The sequence below is a fragment of the Oncorhynchus tshawytscha genome, linkage group LG07 (genome assembly GCF_018296145.1).
Source record: "Oncorhynchus tshawytscha isolate Ot180627B linkage group LG07, Otsh_v2.0, whole genome shotgun sequence".
NCBI lineage: Eukaryota > Metazoa > Chordata > Actinopteri > Salmoniformes > Salmonidae > Oncorhynchus > Oncorhynchus tshawytscha.
This window is the reverse complement of record NC_056435.1, coordinates 11342904-11363710: the sequence shown is the minus strand read 5'-3', so window position 1 is coordinate 11363710 and position 20807 is coordinate 11342904. Positions and strand designations below refer to the sequence as shown.

Sequence of the window (20807 nt, the reverse complement as noted above, 5' to 3'; positions counted from 1 at the left end):
ACTGCGAGCAACGGCGGAGTTTAAAATGACATTATATCTACAGCTATTTACAGTAGTGGGATCAGCACATCACAGAACGGGTCCCATAGAGAGATCTACAGTCAATGTTGTTGTCGTCATTGTAGTGTATTTAGGCCCATTGTATTGTATACCGAACACCTTTAGAAAGCTGTCAACTGCATGTTTAGGGCCTCGGACATACTTTATACTCACCATCGCTGTAAGGAGCTGTCAGCGGGTGTATAGGATATAAGTAGTCATAAAGGCAGTCATACCTGGTGTGAGACATTGAATTATCTTCAACATAAATCTTACTTAACATAATGTATCATATACCGTACTTGTGGTATGTGAAATTATTCAGGGGGAGACATTAAAACAGTGAAATGTAGAGCAGCTTTGGGGTATGTTCTCATGTACAGGAAATGACATAGTCCTGTTCTCCTCCTCCTCCACTCATCCCCCTCACCCCTCGCTCTCTTATTTAGTTTGGGGATTCCACTCCATTTGATTCTTTCCCCACCACCACCTGTGCATTCTCCTCCTCTCCCTCCCCCTCATCCTCCTCCTCCTCCTAAGTTGTAGCGTAGATGTAACGTTTCCAGGGAGCAATTCCATCTCGATCGCCGCTCCTTTCTCAGCACAGAACAGCAGTCCTGCAGGGAGTTGGAATCCAAAGATATGTGTGTTTCCATGGGACTGTGTGGGGAGGACAACAGAAATGATATATCTTTGGGAAAATAGAATCGTTTTGTGGCTGGTTTGTGATCGCACAACGGACTATGATGTGTGTAGCTGCTGTACTTGTACCTGCCGAGTTCTCCTGCCAACGCGTTGTGGTCAGACAAAACAGCGTATTAGTGCACAAAGAAAACACTCACTACGCTTTATGACACTGCTGTAGCCCGTGGGAAGTCAAATCTGGTGCCTGATATAATCATGAACAGTAGTGTGCTTCAGCAGTGGAGTCTGTGAACTGAACGGAGACACCTGCCTGTCCTCTGCATTCAAAGTGTCATTCAAAAAATATATATATGTATGTTCCACCTGATGAGGGTGATTTCGGGACCCTAAACGGTCAGTAATGACTTTTACATATTTCGTCATCCTCGCTTTGTTTAAAAACACAAATGCACAGTGTTTTAACGCTGGACCCCTTACACCTGACAGGTGCGTAAACCAGTTGACCGGTTGATCAACTAGCAGGTTAAATACCAGGATCATTACTGATTCCACTGTGCATTCCGTACTGCAACACTATGTTATAAACCATTGGCCAACACTGCTTCTGTGGAGCATAGGATATAAGCCATACAGGTTTTGTTGTTGTCGGACAACATGCTCATTTAAATGTCAACCTAGTTGAAATTGACATAGCCTATATGCATTTACTGCTTCATGAAACAGTCCTATTTGAGTCCTTGATAAATACATAGGTAATGATAAAACTGACAAAAGGCATATATATGCTGCATTGATATTCATACCAGCAAACATGGCACGTGCAAATAAAGACACTTGCTTTCTAGAGCCACAAGAGTGTGTTGTGTTTCCTCTCGATTAAATGAACAGATTCATTAACCCTAAAGTCCCCCTATAGGTCAACCATCGTCAGTAATCCCCTTTCACGCTGTATATGTTTGTATAAAATATTCAAGCTGAAAGCAGGGAGCGGTGTCACTCAGAGCGCGAGGGGATGAATGAGCAGGGGACACCGCTCCACGGCAGCACAGTGGGATTTGGCAAGTCAAACAGAGACCCTGCACTTGCTTGACATACATTCAGTGCGCACTTAAAATGAATGACTTTGCGTCTTTATCTGGCATGCAATTGTAGGCTATTATTTTCTGTCAAATTCGGAAGCGAATCACACGCCTACACCAGTCTTCATCTCTCACACACGCTGTACATAACATTAACCTCACACAAAGCAGATAACTCCGTGGAGCTGCAAAACTTGAGTTGGGAGTAGCCTGCCTACCAGCTGCAGTAAAGCGGGTCCCCTTCTTCAAGTCTGTAACGCTCTATCACCTGGCTGTGACCAATAACAGCTGCATAAATGACAACAAAGTTATTTTGTACATAACTAGCTAATGAAAATATAACAATGCAATATAAATAGAGTCGTAGGCTGTAAATAAATACAATACTGTACATGTAATAATTAACATAATAATAATAATATTACAAACACAACATTATATTCATATGGTTTATAATAATCAGAATTATAATTACTACAATTATATATAATTCATTCAAATTAATTGCAGATAAAAAATATTGAAAAATACTCTAATAGCAATCTATTTTCAGCTGTGTTGTCTATATCGACCGTCTTTTGGAACATTTAATGCCAGATGCTGAGCACCTTTTCCTCTCGAGCTGTGCTTCCGAGCTCTCTGGAATTTGATTGGCTTCGGACAAAGGCATCAAACAGTCGAGCATCTTGATTGATGATTTAATTATCCATACAGTTGATGACTGCATAGGACAGGACAGCAAATATAATACTTTATTTACATAACCAATCACAGCGTTGCAAAGGTGGAGCCTTCCTCTCCATTTACAGCGAGAGAGAGAGACATACATTGAAGCAGCAGCATCACCAGGAAATTAATTAATTAATCAAATAGAGAAACATGAATTGGAGTAATAGCCATGTCGTATAGTTGCAATAGAGTGAAATATATTCGTCGATATAACCTTGAATAACACCTGTGAAAAAAAAATGAATGAAGTATACACTTGACGTCTTTCAAACCTGGTCAGAGAGATGAGTTCACATGGACTTTGTTTAAAACACACCGAGAAAACTTCAACGAAAGTACCTGTACGCACCTGACTGCACCTGGCACGTGCGAGAAGCACCTCAATATACACATCTCTTTCGCTCTTGTAGGTGCACGGGGCATGCGCCGTTATACATGCTCCACTCATAGTGGTTATTGCGATAGTAAAAATAAACGCACGTCCATAGAGGGAGGCAAATAAATAAACGTTTACAAACATAAAACATTAACAACCCAAACCGCTGATGCTCACTTCCTTAACACTCCGCAAACCTTATATTTTCATCCCTGGTATGTGTGAGACTGTGTTGGAGAGTCAGACAAACTTCCAACGCTATCATTTTGGTCCGTTTTCCCCCTTTCCAGTTGTGGTCATGTCGGTTGAATAAGAGTGTTCCAACTTTTCTTCTTCTGGATAATATTCTTTCTTCTTCGGCTGCTATACATGGTAGTCATAGTCCGACAGTCACAGTTCATTTCACTCGGATCAAACAGCCTGGGAGAGAGAGAGAAAAAAAAACGTATTACGTTTAGCAAAAGATGCTCACGTTTGGTCCTTCTCAATTATCCCCTCCGGTGACGATAGGTGGCGCGTGTCCCAGGGTTGGTTCTCTCCTCTCCACTGTATTACAGAAAAGAGAAAGAAACAATGTCATTAGAAGAGGCGTAACACGTCAGTCCGTCCCCAGGTTTGTTTCCTGGAGTGTCTGAAAGAGATCAGTCCTAACCTGCCCTAGCAGGAATAACGGTCCTTCTCGAACCACTATTTCTAAGGCTTTATTATCATTGCAAGGATCCCTGCACATTTCTCTCCACAATTGCTTACCGCTGCAGTCTCGTGTTATCACTACAACCGAAGTCAACCGAAAAGATACTACTATAGGAAATCAGGTATGTGTCCATTTCTTTACCTCGACTAATAACCTTTATACAATGGGTCATTTATAGTTTTAGAGATTGCGACTTAGAGCGTTTGTAAGGGCTTTGGTGCTATAGCATTGCGTTCACGTTAAACTTTCTCTACCTGCACAGGTGGATGAGGGAGCGGTGCGCTTTAAGTATCTAGGCTTGCAGTGCGTTTCATCAGAGAAGATGCAGTTTTGTAGAATTTGCTGAAAAGCCTACTCTTCAAGCCGAAAAACCACGAGGAAAAAAATAATAATAAGCTCGTTCTTCTTCAGTTTTGGATTCAGTTTCACCGAGCCATGCATGTACCCTTTTGTGTCCAACTCGTTTTTGTTAGTGTCTTTCTGTATCCTTTGGTTTCGTAGAGTAGAAGTTGTCTGTCTCACAATAGGGTAAATATTCGCTTATCATATCAACGTCATTTACATTATTTTGTTCAGATAGCTATAATCTGTTTCATATCCTGTCTGGATTATTGTATTTTTGTTGACACATCATTTTGTGGTATTTGTAAGTTTTTTGTTGTTGTTTATTTGTTCTTCCCTGTCGTGGGTCGTTCCCCATAGCAATTTACAATCCAATGGCAGAAATTAACCCACTAATTTTTGCTCGATTAATCCATTGAAATCATGAATGTTTTCATGTTTTGTCTGTTTTTACTTATTTATTTATGTACGTTTTTCAGCATGATAGGCCTAAAAAATACGCATGCAATCTAAAATGAATCTTAAATTAACACATTTTGTAATGTTCGTAAATTAATGGTGGAGTTCTTTTACATTTAGGCATTTAGGATCTACGTATTTCACAACACAGCTTTTTGTATCATCTTTATTTTGTATTGTCTTGTGTTGTAAGTGATATATTGCCTGGCGGATTGAAACTGTTCTTTTTTGTGCCTTTCTGATATTTACATTTGACACAAAGCCTAACGTTGAACTCACAACTTTAACATTGTGTCATCATCAATATCGGTTACTCTCAATTTAAAAAATGTAGGTTAAAAAAACATGAACCCGGATAAATCAATGTAGGCCTGCTGTTTGCGATGTACGAGTTATTATTTTATATATATATATATATATATCGAAGCAGAACATAAAATGGAAACAGCACAAAAGAATAAAAATGAGAAATTATCAAACTTTTCTTATTTAAATTAACACAATGTAAAAACGCATGCTTAACCCAGCAGGGCCAGTCCGTGTGAATTATTCCTCATGCTGAAGGTGTATCTATCTCCCTGTCTCCCCCTTTCTCTGCATCCTCTCCTTCCCCGTCGTCAATGTTCACTTCCACTTATCATCATCCCGATCACTGGCATTATACAGATCAACAATACATTGATCGACCCCTTATCGTACTTTAGCATGGGTATAAAATAAACGTTTTGTATATCAGTTGGGTTTTCTATTATTTTCTGTTTCATTTGGCGCCTGATATTTAAATATATACTCCCAGTCGGTCCAGTGTACCCACATTGTTGCTGCCTGTGTTTGGTTGTTAGATATTGAGCCTGCGTGCCGCTGCTGCTGCTGCTGCTGATTCAAGGAGTCGAGTCCATGCGAGCTGCCATCTGATCCACTCTTATCAATGAAGCACGAGATCATGGCGGATGGCCCCAGGTGTAAGAGGCGAAAACAAGCCAATCCAAGAAGGAAAAACGGTAAGAAAAGACAGGAAAATAACAAACTGTCATTTGCGAAATATGTTTGTTGTGGATCTAGAGTTGTAATGTTGTCACTGTTGACTGTAGTTCAGAGGGGCTGCCTACGAATAGCCAAATGCGTGTTCTGTTCTGCTCTCGTCTCATAGGAAATAAAGGGACACTTCTAACTGGGAAATAATGCGTAATGTGTCAGTATTGTGCTGTGTACACAGGCGGGACTGTCTATCCTTCGTTGTGAAATTAGGAGCACAACGTGTTCGCTCATTTCGTCATTTTTACAGAGACGATTTGATGGAAGTTGTAATAAGTTGAGAGTTTATCGTTGTGCGAAAAGACTGAGTAGCAGTGGGAGGAATTTCAGAAAGTTCCCCCTGCCCAGATAACGGTTCAGTCGCGAAGTCCCTTATTTTCCACCAAGACAAACCCGTTAGATGAGGACTAATTGTATTTGCTGTTCTGTACTTGACGTACCTGTAGATTTAGTTGTTTGAGTATTTTATTTCAGCAAGTGTTTGTTCCTTATGTTACGCATTGCTTAGACTCTCACACCCCTGAGTATATTCTGACATTCATGTAATTCATTTTTATATGTCCACACGTTATTGGTATGTTTAGTTCTCGCGTTTTACCCAAATGATTTGTTGTAGTGTCTATCTACTTTCTCTCGAAGCATAGTCCCCTTTTAGTAGGGAATGATTAGAGTCCCACACCGTTGGCAATTGACAAGAATATGAAACAGAACATGGGGGGGACAATTCGCAGTGAACAGGCTGCAATAGCTTAGTTTACTAATTTATTGTAACCAAATAAGATGGCATGTGCGCTAAGATGGTGATATTGACCGGTGGTGTGTCTCGTGTCATTTATTTTATTATGAGCAATATGAAGTGCTTTGTGTGGAGCAAATAGCGGCGAAGGATACATTTGTCACTCTATTATTGTCAACTGTTTGTCCACCCACCGAACTGTGTTACATGTTGGGAGTTATTGAGCCATGTCGTGGATCGCTTTTCGGAGGGAATATACGTGTGTTCCTTTCCCTTTTGTGGACTGTTGACTACAATACACCCCGTGCACAAGTAAATCCAGCATCACCACATGTCTGGGTCCGGAGATATATTCTTACACGGGAATGTTTTGCATTTTATTTTGTCCCTGGGATTTTCAGTCTCTGTTGTTGTACAAAGTAGCCTTATCAAATGCGTCTGAATTTTGCTCATACTTGTGAAATGTCTCCCTTTATGTGGCTCTTTTCCTTATTAAATGTTGTGTATTGATTTTGCACAATCAATACAAGGAGAGTCATTGATGCTTACAAGTGTAGCTTCAAGCTTGTTGTTGTTCTGAATAACAAAAGATAGGAGTGAAAGTAGGTTCCCCCTTTTCCCTGTAGTTTCTAGGAGATAAGAATGTTCTTTCCTCTGAGCACCAGTTCCCACCTGTTCCAGTAAACAAAAGTTTGGATTACTTTAAAACACTCCATTCAAGTAAGTGTTTTCTGACAAACACACACCTGATGATTGACATTTGCATTTGTCAGAAACAAAAATCCTTTCAAGTTCCCGCCATGCAACAGCAGCAAGCAACCTCACACACTCTCAAATGCAAAAAAATAATTAACATGTTATTTTAGTCGCTTCCCCCTCAGTGCCGAGGTGGTGTGCAGCGTGCACATATTATAGGCTGACTGAGCAAGTCGAATTTCGAAATTCTAGATTCTATCATATTTTTTTAATATGCCATTGTGGTCCCGGAGTTGCCCCCCCCACCCCACCCCCTCCCCCCCATTTTACATTTTCTCGTCATGGGATGCCTTCAATAGCTCTCTCCCTTTGGGAATGCTGTGGTTGAACTATTCAGACAGAGCTGATTTCATTTTCTCCCCTGGATGCATGGGGAGAAGTCATAGGAGCTGAGCTTGTGTGTCTGGCCGATAGATAGCACCCCTATATAGCTATATATGAGGATCCTTATCAGACCGATAGCCTACATACTGAGATTACTTGAACGCAGTAAACATTTTTTTTTTTTTAAATAGACCATCAATTGAAATATTTTGAATATTGATAGATTGATGATGTAAATGATTTATTTATGATATGGAAATAAATGTTGTTTTTTTCTCTGCATGGCAGTTTGTCGTGTTTCCCAGAAAACATGTATCTGTAGTTGTAGAATATTTTGAGTAGGATTTAAACGTTTCGATTCACAATTATAGCTAAATTCTATAGCCAGTATGTTGATCTTAGAGTGAGACTCTGGAATTCCAGGTGAATTTATTCAGATTAGGTTATTTGGTCACATTATAGTAGGCAATAATGGTTCTCTAGTCATAAATGGTGTATTTGGCTTTGCTGTTTGTTGATAACACACCTACGCCGTGTGATTCTATAGGCCCACATATACATGCTTATCACATCCAGAGTTAAAGAGTGTAAAGTCAATCTCACAGTTCGGTGCAACGTGATATTGGCAACCCTGTAGTTTTGTTGGACTTTTCTCTCTGCCTGCCTTCCCAGGTGTTGCAAGTCAGACCCAGCTGCGGGGTCTCTACCTCGCTGTGTGTTTCTAAGTACAGCTGGAAAAGTACTCCACAAACCTCTTCCCTTCTAACTGGATTAGTCAAATCAGTACTGTTAGAAAGTAGTACTTTTGCACAGCATACTTTCAGTTTCCACACTTTTATTCCTCTCTCAGTATGGGTAAAGAGACATTTACTAAGGAAATGGCAGACAGTGGTACTGGTCAGCATCTCCTGCTCATCTACTTTGTTTTACGTTCAACTCCGGAGTAATGTTGGAGTTGTGTGCCTTATGTGGTTTTGCCTGTACAGGGCGTGCCATTTTATGAGTTGGTACATAAAAACGCTACCACTTTTTCAGGAGACGTTTCAAATGTGAAGGTAGCAATTCCAAAGGTCTGTTTCTCGGACATTTCCTGTAATACAATGCAAAGACCTATACATTTTCAATCAACAGAAAGCCTCTCCATAGATGTTACCATGCTCCAGGATATGTTGATTACATAATTAAAGGTACAAAACTAAAGGGTGACACTTTCCAGCTTTCTCTCTGTCTCTCTCTCTCTCTCTCTGGCTCCAATAGTTTAATACAATGCTGTGAATGTGATTATAAAAGGCTGTGTGCATTCACGCTAAAGATATAAAGGAGTCCTACTAATTCTTTAGCCTCAGCCCTGCCTTCAGCCCAAACAATGGCAGATTCCTTCCAGTCTAAACATTTTGTCCATCTCTATTATTCATTTGCTTTTAAGGTGCATTTGCTCCCGAGTCGAAGAGAAAAAGCTCCCCTTCCCTTTCCTTCCCCCACCAAGACACCCCCCCCTTTCCCTTTTCACAAATGTTTTCCTCTTCCCAAGGTAGGCACTATTTTGTTGCTGTCACAGGGAAAAGGAGGGCAGGTTCGCTGGCGCTCACGGACAATTGATTGTCAGTCGTAATGTGTTTCATTTACATGTTTTATAACGTCAATAGTGCTGGGGTGTCCACTGTACCATTCATGCTGCCATTCCCACAAGGGTGCAATTGTCTAAGCAGCCATAGCCGGTCACCTTTTCTGATGGCTTTTTCATTCGGGCAAAAAAAATGGGAAGGGCGGTGTTGCCGTGGTGCATCAGTGTTTAGAGAAGGATTATTTTGTTTAAGCAAGTGAAATAATTACTGCAGATATTACGAGCCAGCAAGAAATAATCTCCCTTCGGCAGGGGCCTGCACTGTTCGCATGGCAGCAGTGACAGTGGTGAGGCATGAGGTGTCCAGACAGACCCAGGTTTTTTAATTTTTTTTATAGAAAAGCTATTTCATATATGTCATATGATGAGGTATTATTAGATTATTTACTTTAGACTCATAGGCTGATGGTGTCTGGCAATGGTAGATGCGGCATGTTGAGGATGTGTGTTTTTTGTGTGCACTGTTCCCAAAACAACATCCTGATCCTGATTTCTGGCATGTCGTTACGCGAGAGACCTTTGTTGCCCTTTTCACGCTTTTCAAGCAGATACAGTTTGGTTGATGCTTCACTGTAGTTTGATGTTTGCCTTTTTTTTTATCAAACGGGGGTCATCATGAGCTTAATATATCCTTCTGCTAAAACGACTATAGTCAGACGTGCACCACTGAACACTTTTGTGTTTTCTGGATCTCTTCCTGTTAGATTTCAGAACTTCCAGAATATTAAAAAAAGCTCCATATGCATTCCATCGCCTAGTGTGGGCGACTTTCGACTTAGTAAAGGTTTTAGTTCATTCAAAACGACATAGATCTCCCTGACATCACGTTCAGCCACAAACACATGTCGTGAAGAACCAGATTCATGCCAGTATCAGACGATTATGAATCTGACAGAACAATAATGACCATCTCCTCAGTCGGACACCAATACGCAACTTTTATCCCAAAACATTTTGTCTGTTAAAAAAAAAAAAAAAAAAAAACATTTTTATTTTGTTTTGGGTTCTATATATTTTTTTCTCAGTCTCTGGCTTGTGAAGATATTTCCGCCTAACAGGGAGAACACACACAGCAGAGGCACCGTTAGCTGAACCCCTGACACCACGGTCTTTGGAATGCCTTAGGTATGGTTTCACTTTTGCTCACATCAATGCTGACCTGAATGTCTTTCATATCTGATCCGCCGTGTCTCTCCCAGTAAACATCCCCCGAGGGGAGAACAAAGAAAGGAGCTCTTCTTCTTCTTAATCACAATTCAGCCCTTTCACCGCCAGCAGGCTACATTTGCATTCAGCATCAGAAAGGCCGAGATGAAAAGGGGGGGAAAAAGGGAAAGAAAGAAAGGAGAGCAATAGCAACAAAAAAAAAACAAAAAAAAAATGGCAGAAGGGTGGGTGGTGAACAAAATAACTTAGGTGTTTGTGGCTGTTTGTTGGGTGTCCCCTGGTTACTAGCCTAATATAGCTCCTACTCTACCGGGGTAGGCCTGGCCCTCCTGACAGTCAGATAGTGTTACGAGATGGCATGCCTGTACTATTCATGGACACTCACTCTCACACTTAAAAAAAAAAAAAAAAAAAAAAAAAAAAGGTGTCTGAAACGGATCAGATTCTAAAGTCAGAAGTCTATACTAGCTAGGAGCAGGTGTGTTTTTACACAATTACTTTTTTGGGGGGGTGTTTTTTGTTGTCCATTTTGAAATAAGAATTGGGGCGCAACGCAGTGCTTATGTCTACTGTTATTTGTCAAATTGCATTCTCACGTGATATTGTAGGGATTCCTTGTGGATGTGTGTTTTGTATGTCACTAGAAGAGCAGGTGTGTCAGAGGTCAATAGGAGAGCCTATTTCTGGAGTTGATGCAGTGTGATCTTTCAAAGTATCATGTTAGTTGATACACTATGCTGGGTTTACTGAGAAAAGTTTAGTCGTTGTGTTATGTGATGAAAATAAAACCCAGTTCAAACAGTGTTGCCATTTTTGTTTCTCTTTACTTTATAGCTCAGTACTCTCTCTACTTTAAGATTAGATTTGCCCCCCCCTAGAAATGTGGACCAAAGTTTAACCGCATGCTTCCACTTCTCTTAAGTTGGTTGGCAAGATATCTTTATTGTCTAGTGAGATCTATTTCTCCTCTCTCCTCTCTCTCAATCAGACTAAAGAATCATGTATGCAAATCCGTTGCCAAGCTTTGAAAGGGGGGATGCTTCAGCCTACAACTTTAAATGCATCATGTGATATGAATTCCAGATTCTTTCTTTTTTCTTTTCCAACCAGAACTTTTTGTTAAGAAAAAAAAAGGGGGTTATTAGTACACCTCCCCCCCCCTTCCCAAGCTGACCGGGATTTAGACAGATTTACTTCAGCAAACACCTTTGGACACTGGGGGAAAGTAGGAGTCTGTTTGCAAAAGGAGTCTTTTGTTCCGAGAGGTGCAGGGATAATTCTTTACTAGGCAAGCGTGATATTAACCCATGCTTCGATACCAGGGGAAGTAGTTAACTCTTTGTGGTCACACACTCACTCTTTACTTGGACAGTTCAGGTTTCTGCTCTTCGCATGCAATAGAACATTTTCTCATCTCTGTTGACAACTTTCCCTCTCTCCCTTTCCAGTGCCTTCTTCTTGTGTACCTTGTCTAAAGTAAAGAGTCAGGACAGCCTGTTCCATGTTCTGCTTTGTTTTTGTTTTTTTGTGTGTGTGGAAAAGCTGCGAGATCTTGGATAGGGGACTCGCTTGGCTTTAACGAATACCCAACCCATCATTATAGCTGAAATTCCTTCCCTCTGCAATAGCTTCAGCTCTAGTTGCTGTTCTGCTGGCAGTCTTCTGTGCTGCTTACTTATGTCACTGTCGAGGACCACGTAGTGGTGAGTTTCTTGCGTCATCGGTGAATAAGAAAAATGCATGAATCATAACCAATGAGAAGGCAGTCCTCAAGCCCCTTGGCTTAATATGTTGATTTGATGACTCAATATTCATACTGCTTAAGGCGAATAGACATTTGATCATGTTTTGATGAGGATCAAGTCTTAAGTTTGACTTGTTTTGAGACCCGGTTCACTTTATCCACCTCTAATTCTTCGTCCTGCGCTGGATCATATCGTGCTGTATTTGGCTGTGTGTGTGTTGTCCGTAGTTCAGGTTGTGTGTGTGTGTGTGTGTGTGTGTGAGGACCTTAGCGACTCGCGAGTGTGAAAGATTGAATGATGGAGGAGAAGTGACAGAATTAAAGGTGTTTGCGGCGCCGCTCCGCCGTGACTCGTCCTCTAAGCCCCGTCTCTGTCACCGTCCTCTTGTGACTTGACAGTTCATATCCACTCCCCTGTAAGGTGATGTGAACTCACACACCACTGAAGCTGGAGCATATTCAGTCGACTGTCTTTCTCTTCTTTCATTCGTTCCTTGGTTCTTTTCCTTTTTTTCCCCTGTGTGTGTGATACAGACACAAGGCAAACACTGAAATTGAAACTTCAGTGGACTGGCAAATAATTGCATGCATTTTGGATTGTACATTTATGTGTGTACTTCCTTATCCTAAGCCCACAATGTTTTATGCATTGGGTGAGAAAAATACATTTTTGAAAAATATCATGCCTCATTTGACATTTTCTCAAGTGAAAATGCAAAGTCTTTTTTTTCGGCCCATCCATTCGGTTCTTATCCCGCTGTTTGCACACATCTAGTTGTTTACAATGGCTTGCGTGTGATTTTCAAAATGTTCCACGTGTCAACTCTCCTATTTGCAAGGTACACTTGGTGTGACTTGCGACAGGTTGCATAGCAAGTGCGAATGAACATTTCCATTTCTTAACGAAAACAAATTAGAAGTTCAAAGGCACCGCGTTTTGTGCGCATAATCGTATATTTCATTATGATGTGTTGCATGTGACTTGCAGTCAGCGTAATACACAGCAACTCGACAGTTCTAGCAATACACCGTCTGGGCTTCAGAACAGGGACAAATTCAATGGAAATCTCCCATTTCTGCTGATTGTCCTCTTACAATATACATCTGGATTTCCCTCACGAGTGAGTAAGTATAGTGCCCACATGCATGACACGTCCCCCATAGCCTAAACAGCATGTATTCCGCAAGTTCAATAATGACTGTATTATGGCCTGTAGAAATATCGGTGTGCTAATGATAATGGCTAAGAGTATATCACTCCATACTGCTGTCGGGGATGGGGAGAGGGTCTACTAAAAAGCTAAAAAAGGAAGGTAGCAACACTAGTTGTGAGGAAAATAAGAGGCGCTTTATCTCATCAGATGCCTTTTGATCTGGTTGGTATTGTGTGAATGGCGCTGTGTTTCTCTGTCCGCTGTTCGTTAACTGCATGTTCAAAGCTGTCACCTTTACGGGAAAACAGTGCCCGAAAGTGGTCCCTCAGTTTCCTGTTTCGTCCTCTGAAGTCGGTGGATTTAGTTTTTTCACTAAATCTGACCAGACACAAGGCACGCACACACACACACACACACACACACACACACACACACACACACACACACACACACACACACACACACACACACACACACACACACACACACACACACACACACACACACACACTCTTTGATGTATGTTTGACTGTCGTGTGGAAGAGCACTCCTGGCAAGGTCATGGACACATGGGACAATCAATAAGAGATTGTCAGATTAAGGTATCATGACATTTGGAAATGTAGGACTTTTTCCCCACATATGACTCAATGCATTTTACACTGTTATGCTATTCCCCTTACTAAGACCTAATAGAACATGTTGCCTCATTCCAGCTCATTTCCTTCCATTTGTTTGAATCATGTAGAAGCCAAGTCACCTAGAGAGATTTTCTCCTTTCCTACCTTTGCCCGGTTGGAAATGGAGACGGTTGTGTCTGTCTTGATTAAGGACGTACTGGGTCCGTGTTGAATATTATGGAAGGTAACTGTGCCACTGTTATTTCTTTGTAATTGCAGTTGATTGCTGGGCAGATTCAGTCATTTGTAGCGCTACATTTTTGTCACTTTATACGCTTTCATCTTATCGCTTGATCAACTGAGCTCTTAACCGAACGTTGCAGCAATAGAGGAAATTGTATGAAATTACGTTTCCCCTTGTTATTCAAACATACATTTAACCTTTGGTAAAAGTGAGCCAAGGAGAGAGAAAAAACACACACCTCCCCCCTTTAAATGTCATCGGTAGTAAGGACACGTGTAAAGATAGTGTGTGAACCAGTCTGGCCTTGTAAAAACTCCGAGGTGAATTCTCGTGTTAATAGGTTCTGACTGGCGATGGAGCCCCCACTGAACGGCCTGCGCCCCGCCGCTGTCAAACACCAATGTCAAACAAACACCTCCTCAGGTAGCTGGAGGATAATCACACCGACAGGTCTGTCCTCAGCCTTTCTGACACACAGGACCAGGGCCATGGGGTGGAGGCAGGGTCAGGGGAAAAGGGCTGGGGTTGAGGGCTAGGGTATGTTTCTGGGAATGGGGTAGGGGTGGAGGGCTAAGGTTAGGATTGGGGCAGGGTTTGGGACTAGTTGCGGCTAAAACAAAAGGCCTGGGCTGACTCGGTGCCTAGACTACCCTAGCCTCTACCTGCACTATCACTGACTGTTTACCCTCTGTAAGTCCAGGCTCGACCCCAGCCGTCAGTAATTACTGGCTACTCCCTGCTTTCCTACCCAAAGGAAGATTCACTCTTATCACTCCAGCGTCTTGTTCCAACATTCCTGAGATAAATTCTCCATCACTTTGTTATTCTTACTACTTAGGGGTATTAGAATTAGCATGCCCATCAAAGCAGACCTTGTGCTTTCCTTCTCTCCACGGCCATATCAGTGGTCGTACGTTACGCCAGGGATGCACCGTTGGCGGCAGCATAGTTGAATAATGTTCAGGCAGAGTCGTATCGAACTGAGCCACTGACATCACAGGGAGTCAGGATGATGAAGTTGTGTAAATATATGGCTGGGCAGCGCGAATGTTAGGTTAGAGCCACACAGGTACTTAGTCTTGTGAATTAAAGGATTAATCAAATGGCACTTCACGGTCCAGGTACCTGGTTGCATCAGTGCTTTGTTAAGAAAATGTGTAGGAGGAGAAAGTCTCTCAATATATGCTGTCTGTTTTCATTCAAATGGCAGGGACATGTAGTAGAGGTGGTGAGGTAGAGGGAGAGAGACTGTGAGAAACGTAGAGAGGCAGAGAGAGAGAGAGAGATAATTTCCCTGTATGTATTCTAGTATTGAATGGGTCTGGGATATTATAGTGGCTCAACATGCCAAGTAGGCTACCTTGTAAACTGGCTATCACAGGATCTCTAATGTTATTACTTTTCATAATTAGTTACAGCAACACTCGGTCCATACTGCCGGAAAGGAATATTCCTTAGTAATTAAAGTTATGAAATATTCAGTTATGCCTACCTTTTCAGCAGTCTCTCAAATGAGGCAGCCATTTTTAATGTCCACACGGCCTCTGATTTTATTATAATGGCAGCTTGGCACATCTGCAATTAGTACTTCTACTGACAGTTACCATTTCTGAGGAGCGGTAAGAGGCAGCAAGGGGACACGGGCCGCGGGGGGTACGCAGAGCCGGGCGCTATTACATGTGCACCAAAAGCCTCCCTCTCTCTTTAACCTTGTTGTGTTTTTTTCTTCCTCTCCGACGCAGAGGTTACCTTTTCCCAACGGTGCAAAATCGACTTGACATAACTGTTCATCAGTTTCAGGATTCTCCCCTGAGGTATTTGCATCAAATCAGCTCAGTCAAGCTTCAAGTTGAAATTGGCAGGCCAGAACCTGACAGCCAGGGTAGGGACTGGGGAAAGAGACAGGGAACTGACAGTGGCAGGGCGGGAGGGTGAGACAAATCTCTCCCTGGCTTGGCCAGGGTGGAGGAGAGAAGCGAGAGAAAAGGGCCCTGAGCGAGCTAGACCACAGGGGTAATGGGCGCAAAGTTAGGAGGATGAAGGGATGAGTAGGCCTTTTTTCTCGACTTTTTTCTTCCCATTTTTCGCCTCTGCTTCCGAATCTCTGTAGTAATGGCCAACTTTAGTGTTGTCTTTTATTGGGTTTTGGGGGGATGGATATGAAGACAAGCATTTGTTGTTTAGCTGGAATAGTGACTTAGAAAAATTGGTTTAGTGCAATGGATGATATTGCTGAGGATCAAAACCACTCAGTGAGTGAGTGCAGTGGTGGATATTAAACGTCAGGCTTTCAGAAAAAGTTGTACACAACATGCACACACACACACACACACACACACACAAAACGCACGCACGCACACACACACACACACAACACGCACAAACGCACGCACACACACACACACACACACACACACACACACACACACACACACACACACACACACACACACACACACACACACACACACACACACACACACACACACACACACACACACACACACAGTGAGAGAGAACAAATGCAATTGTCGCACCTTGGGTTGTAGCAGGACACAGATGAGCAGCACCGTTATCTTCTTGAATTACTCTCCACTATAGCCCTTAGAGAAATCGAGATAAGGATTTGTTTGATGAAACTTTTAGTGATTCTTCGCTGCTCCAATTCTGTCTCTGCGACGTCACAAAGCAGGACGAGAATTCCGCTGTAAAATGTTTCAAATCCCCTGAGGAGCAGAGTTGAAATCCTCTTAACATATATTCTTATTAAAGGGGAAGTCAGAGATCTAGGTGACTATCATTGTTTCTTGTATTCATCTTTGCTCTCTTTTCTTTAATCTTTCCTCCGCACGCACACATGCTTAAAATGTGTTCGCCCCTTTAACAGCCTTAGAGCCTCGGAGAAGTATGACACTTTCGCACGTCTTTTTTTTTTTTCAATCTCTCCTTCTTGCTCTCTACCTCCATCTCTCCCCTGTCTCTGTCTCTCACTCCCCCTCTCTCTCTCTCTGTGAGCTTTGCATGTGACAGCCAGGGCCTGACGGGTTGATGGCCGTTCGACAGGCAGCATTGAGTCAAAGTGGTGTGACGGCAGAGTTTTGTTAAGCTGGGAACAAAGGCATGGAGATGCCGGCCTGGTATTGTCTGCGTGCATATGGGCCTTGTCACAGTTCCTCAGGATTTTATGCTCTGTTTACTCCTAGCCATCACCACTAATATTCAGAATGGGGTTGCCTCTTTTCTCCAAAGATATGATTATATATATATATATAACAAGTTTTGCTGTGAATCTCTTGAGGTACTCTTGGAATGTCGGAAGAGCAGAGACTCATAAATATTCTCTTTTTTAGTGTTGATGTATGCTCAGAGGTTCTGTGTTTACTGCGTAGTATGTATGGGTTATTTTCATGACCGGTATTACGGATTTTGTTGTTGTGTTTTTTTGGGAATTACGCACTGTGCTCAAACTCTCTCGTGAACCAGTTTTCAAAACCCATACAAAAGCAACATATTATAGTCGCATACACATACTGTACTTGAGCCCCTCCCTATTTCCCACTGAAGTTTTGTTCATAGAGAAGCTTCACGGCACTGCCTGTGGCTGCAGGACTCTGATGCCTCCCCTCCCTTCTCTCCTCCTCTTTATGGTCTCTGCTCAAACTGAAAGCTGCTTGCAGTGAGATTAGTGAAGGGGAGGGGGAGGCAGGCAGCTAGCTGGGGGAAGGTAGACAGGGGAAGGGGGGGACAAGATGTCCGGTAGCAGACCACGCTAGCCAGGTCAGGGTGAAAGGCCTGTAGGCCCCAAGCCATCAGCCATGCCAGATATCTCCTCTCCCCATCAAATGTGGACAGTAATTCCAAACAGTCCTCTGGTCTCTAATGGGTCGGTTGGTTCCACCATTTCAAGCCACGACAGTGACTCTGACTCCGGTCTGTCTAATTCACCTCTGTGCCAAACACGGAGGTGAATAGGTGCATCTCTGTATCAGTTGAACTTGTTAGCCAACAAAGGCTTTTAGCGGAAGAAACAATACCATTTTAGGGGAACGTGCTATGTTGACTATGTTGATGACTTTTATTCTTTATCGCGGCAGTGCTTGTGCCATTAATATAAACGCAAGTTCCTGAGAACAGCCTGTAAAAGTCCTCTAAGACACCAGTCTTCTTCAAACCCAATGATATTTTCATGAGCCAGTAAAGATTATGGGTCCATTCTTGTAGTACCCATCTGTGCTTTCATTTGCAACTGTCTGCTCAATGGTAAAAGGGGAGGGAGGGGGGAGAATGACTTTCCTTTAGTTAAATAGTTGGAAAAGGTCGATGGAGGTAAAGATGTTGTTAAGTTTTCTTGCTTTTTTTTATGGAGAGGAAGAGTGTGACAGAGATGTCACAATGTGTACAGACATTAGGTGTTGGGCTTGATACAGTGTAAGCACATCAGTAGCAGGGCTGCCTAGCTTCTGCTTGTCAAAATGAAGTTTTACCCCAAATACGGAGTAATTACAGGGTTAAACAAAAATTAAGCAATCTGTAAACAGATGAACTTAGTCTCTCTGTCCAAATATTTTTTTTTTGTTGCAAAACAATTACAAAATTACAGTAGATAAAAATGGTTCCCTGCCTGTATTTATGCAATCAACACAACGAAGAAACAAAACAATTTAATGTGGGAAAATCATCATTCATCTGCATTATAATTGCTTCTTTTTCACATCTACACCGTGGTTAATTAAAATTGTGATTAAATGCGGCTGCGTTGCCTAAGATGTCTTCCCCCCCTAAACAGGTGGTACAGAATTTAAAAGTAAAGAGAAAAAACGTAATTAGCATTGGAAATTGAGAAATTGCCTGCAAGAATCGGTGTTAATTTCAGTCACTGATGAGGTAATTTATAAAAGGAGCAGCACTGCGGAGACTGTGTAAACTGAGATTGCCATCCTCCTCCTGTCTGCTCTTCCCTGTTCCCAGCATGCAGCTGAAGCTGTTTGCAAAACACTGAACCTATTTGGAATTCAGTCTTCGTTAGCATCATTTTAGCAATTCCTCTCGGCTGCTACTGATAAAATAAACACCAGAGATAGGAACATGTGGCATTTGAAAGGTCTTTTAGGTGTTTCCCCCCCTGATAAATCCATCAGAAAGCCGGGCCCATGGAATAAGGTCATGTGTGTGGCATTAGGATAATGGAAGACTTGTCCAGTTGTAAAAACAATGGGTTCTCTCCATTGTCTGGTTCCATCCCACAGTTTCTTAGCAGCACCACACATTGGGATGGAGCTCTTTGGTCAGGTTCCAGAACCACTTGTTTTGGTTCCAGAACTCTACGGTCAGGTTCCAGAACCACTCGATTTGGTTCCAGAACTCTATGGTCAGGTTCTTGGCCTCAGTTACGACCTCAGTCCGATTTCTAGAGAAATCCATGGAAGGAGCAGACTACAGGCTAGCTACTGATGGCCTGTACTTCTGCATATGTTGTCTGTTAATGAACTACGTGTTCGTCACTTGACTGACCTTGTGACGTCAGCACTGGCATGAGAGGGATATCAAATGTTACATGATGTTCCTCACAATATCACTTTTTTTGATTGTGGTGTTTTATCAAAGAGGTTTTGTGATATTACACAAGTTTGTCAGTCTGGGATAGTGGCAACATTTACTCAGGTGTGTGCCTTTTGATACCCATGCACATCAATCTCTAGGCCTCACCGCACACTCACTCACTCACTCACTCACTCACTCACTCACTCACTCACTCACTCACTCACTCACTCACTCACTCACTCACTCACTCACTCACTCACTCACTCACTCGCTCACTCGCTCACACACACACGCGCGCACACACACACACACACACACACACACACACACACACACACACACACACACACACACACACACACACACACACACACACACACACACACACACACACACACACACACACACACACACACACACACACACACACACACCCTCCCTCCCTTTTTTCTCCATCCTCTGGTGCACTCAGCGAGCGAGCCACAACTTCTACAGATATGTGACAAATTGTTGTGCTTTTCCTCATGTTTGACATCCTTGCTGGGATTGCATGTTGTATTGTTGTTGTTGTTTGGCTGCATCCTGAGACCCAAGGTGGCTTCTACTGTACAGCATGTCAAATGTGGTTAACATGCAGACATTTATCTTTAAAGCCCCTTGCGCACAATGGCTGGGGGGTGTGCATGGCTGATTGTGAGGAGAGAGCAGCGAGCTTTCCCCGAGTAGAAAGGCAGAAAGTGCCCCCCTTTCATAAACGCTGCACCACCTCCCTCCTCTCCCTCCTTCCGTCCTCCTCGCCTCTCTTCTTCGCAGAATATCCCTTTATTATTATTTTTGTATTTGATTATTTTCAGAGTCACTCTGCTGAACAGGTCAGGCAGTATCTGACAAGGTATTTCATAGTTTTGTGAACCCTCACCAGACAGATTGTTCAGTGCAAGTGTAGTGTAACTGAGCCGCTTGTTGCCGCTGGAGTGTGGCAAATAAGATCCAGGACAGATTTTGTTTTTCTCTGTATCTTTTTTTTGGGGGGGGACTTCAAGAATGTAAGATAGCAAAACAGATTTGTTGTGGGTGGAGATGAGGGTGGGAGGGAGTGGGCCTAGCCTTTCATATTATGCCTAGCTACCTTGCCTTGGTACAGTACATTCCACATATGTCTACACACCGGGTGATGTAGGTACAACATTGTAAAACCTTGGATGTTTCTCACCTTTTTTTTTTTTTTTCTCGGTGTGATACAGAGAAGGTAGAAACCCACAAACATGGTGTATTTCTGGAGATAGCGTTTCTGGAGATACCGTATGAGCTATCACCACTCCTCGTGGAAGGTGCCTGAGACACAGCGGGTGTGAAAATGGACGCAAAGGAACACAGTATCGACAACCAGATGGATGTTAAATGTTTAGAGGGTATAGGGGCACATATTGAGGGAATTGTATGGTGTGATTGAGCAACAAACAAAAAAAATCCCTATCAGTTTATTGGACGTATTATTT

At 42.4% G+C, this 20807-nt stretch overlaps 1 protein-coding gene across 5 annotated transcripts in view; it reads left to right on the top strand.

Moving 5' to 3' along the window:
• The first annotated feature begins 3432 nt into the window (after nucleotides 1-3432).
• The window catches only part of LOC112255190 (zinc finger E-box-binding homeobox 2), a 74661-nt gene continuing 57286 nt past the window's right edge, over nucleotides 3433-20807 (top strand). For 4 of the 5 annotated variants that reach the window (XM_042324102.1, XM_042324101.1, XM_042324103.1 and 1 more), the window contains exons 1-2: nucleotides 3433-3683; nucleotides 5206-5364. In XM_042324102.1, the coding sequence (XP_042180036.1) occupies nucleotides 5292-5364 (73 nt within the window). In that variant the 5' untranslated portion in view covers nucleotides 3433-3683; nucleotides 5206-5291. The remainder of the gene's footprint in view (nucleotides 3684-5205; nucleotides 5365-20807) is intronic. The other variant, XM_042324104.1, reaches the window with a different exon arrangement.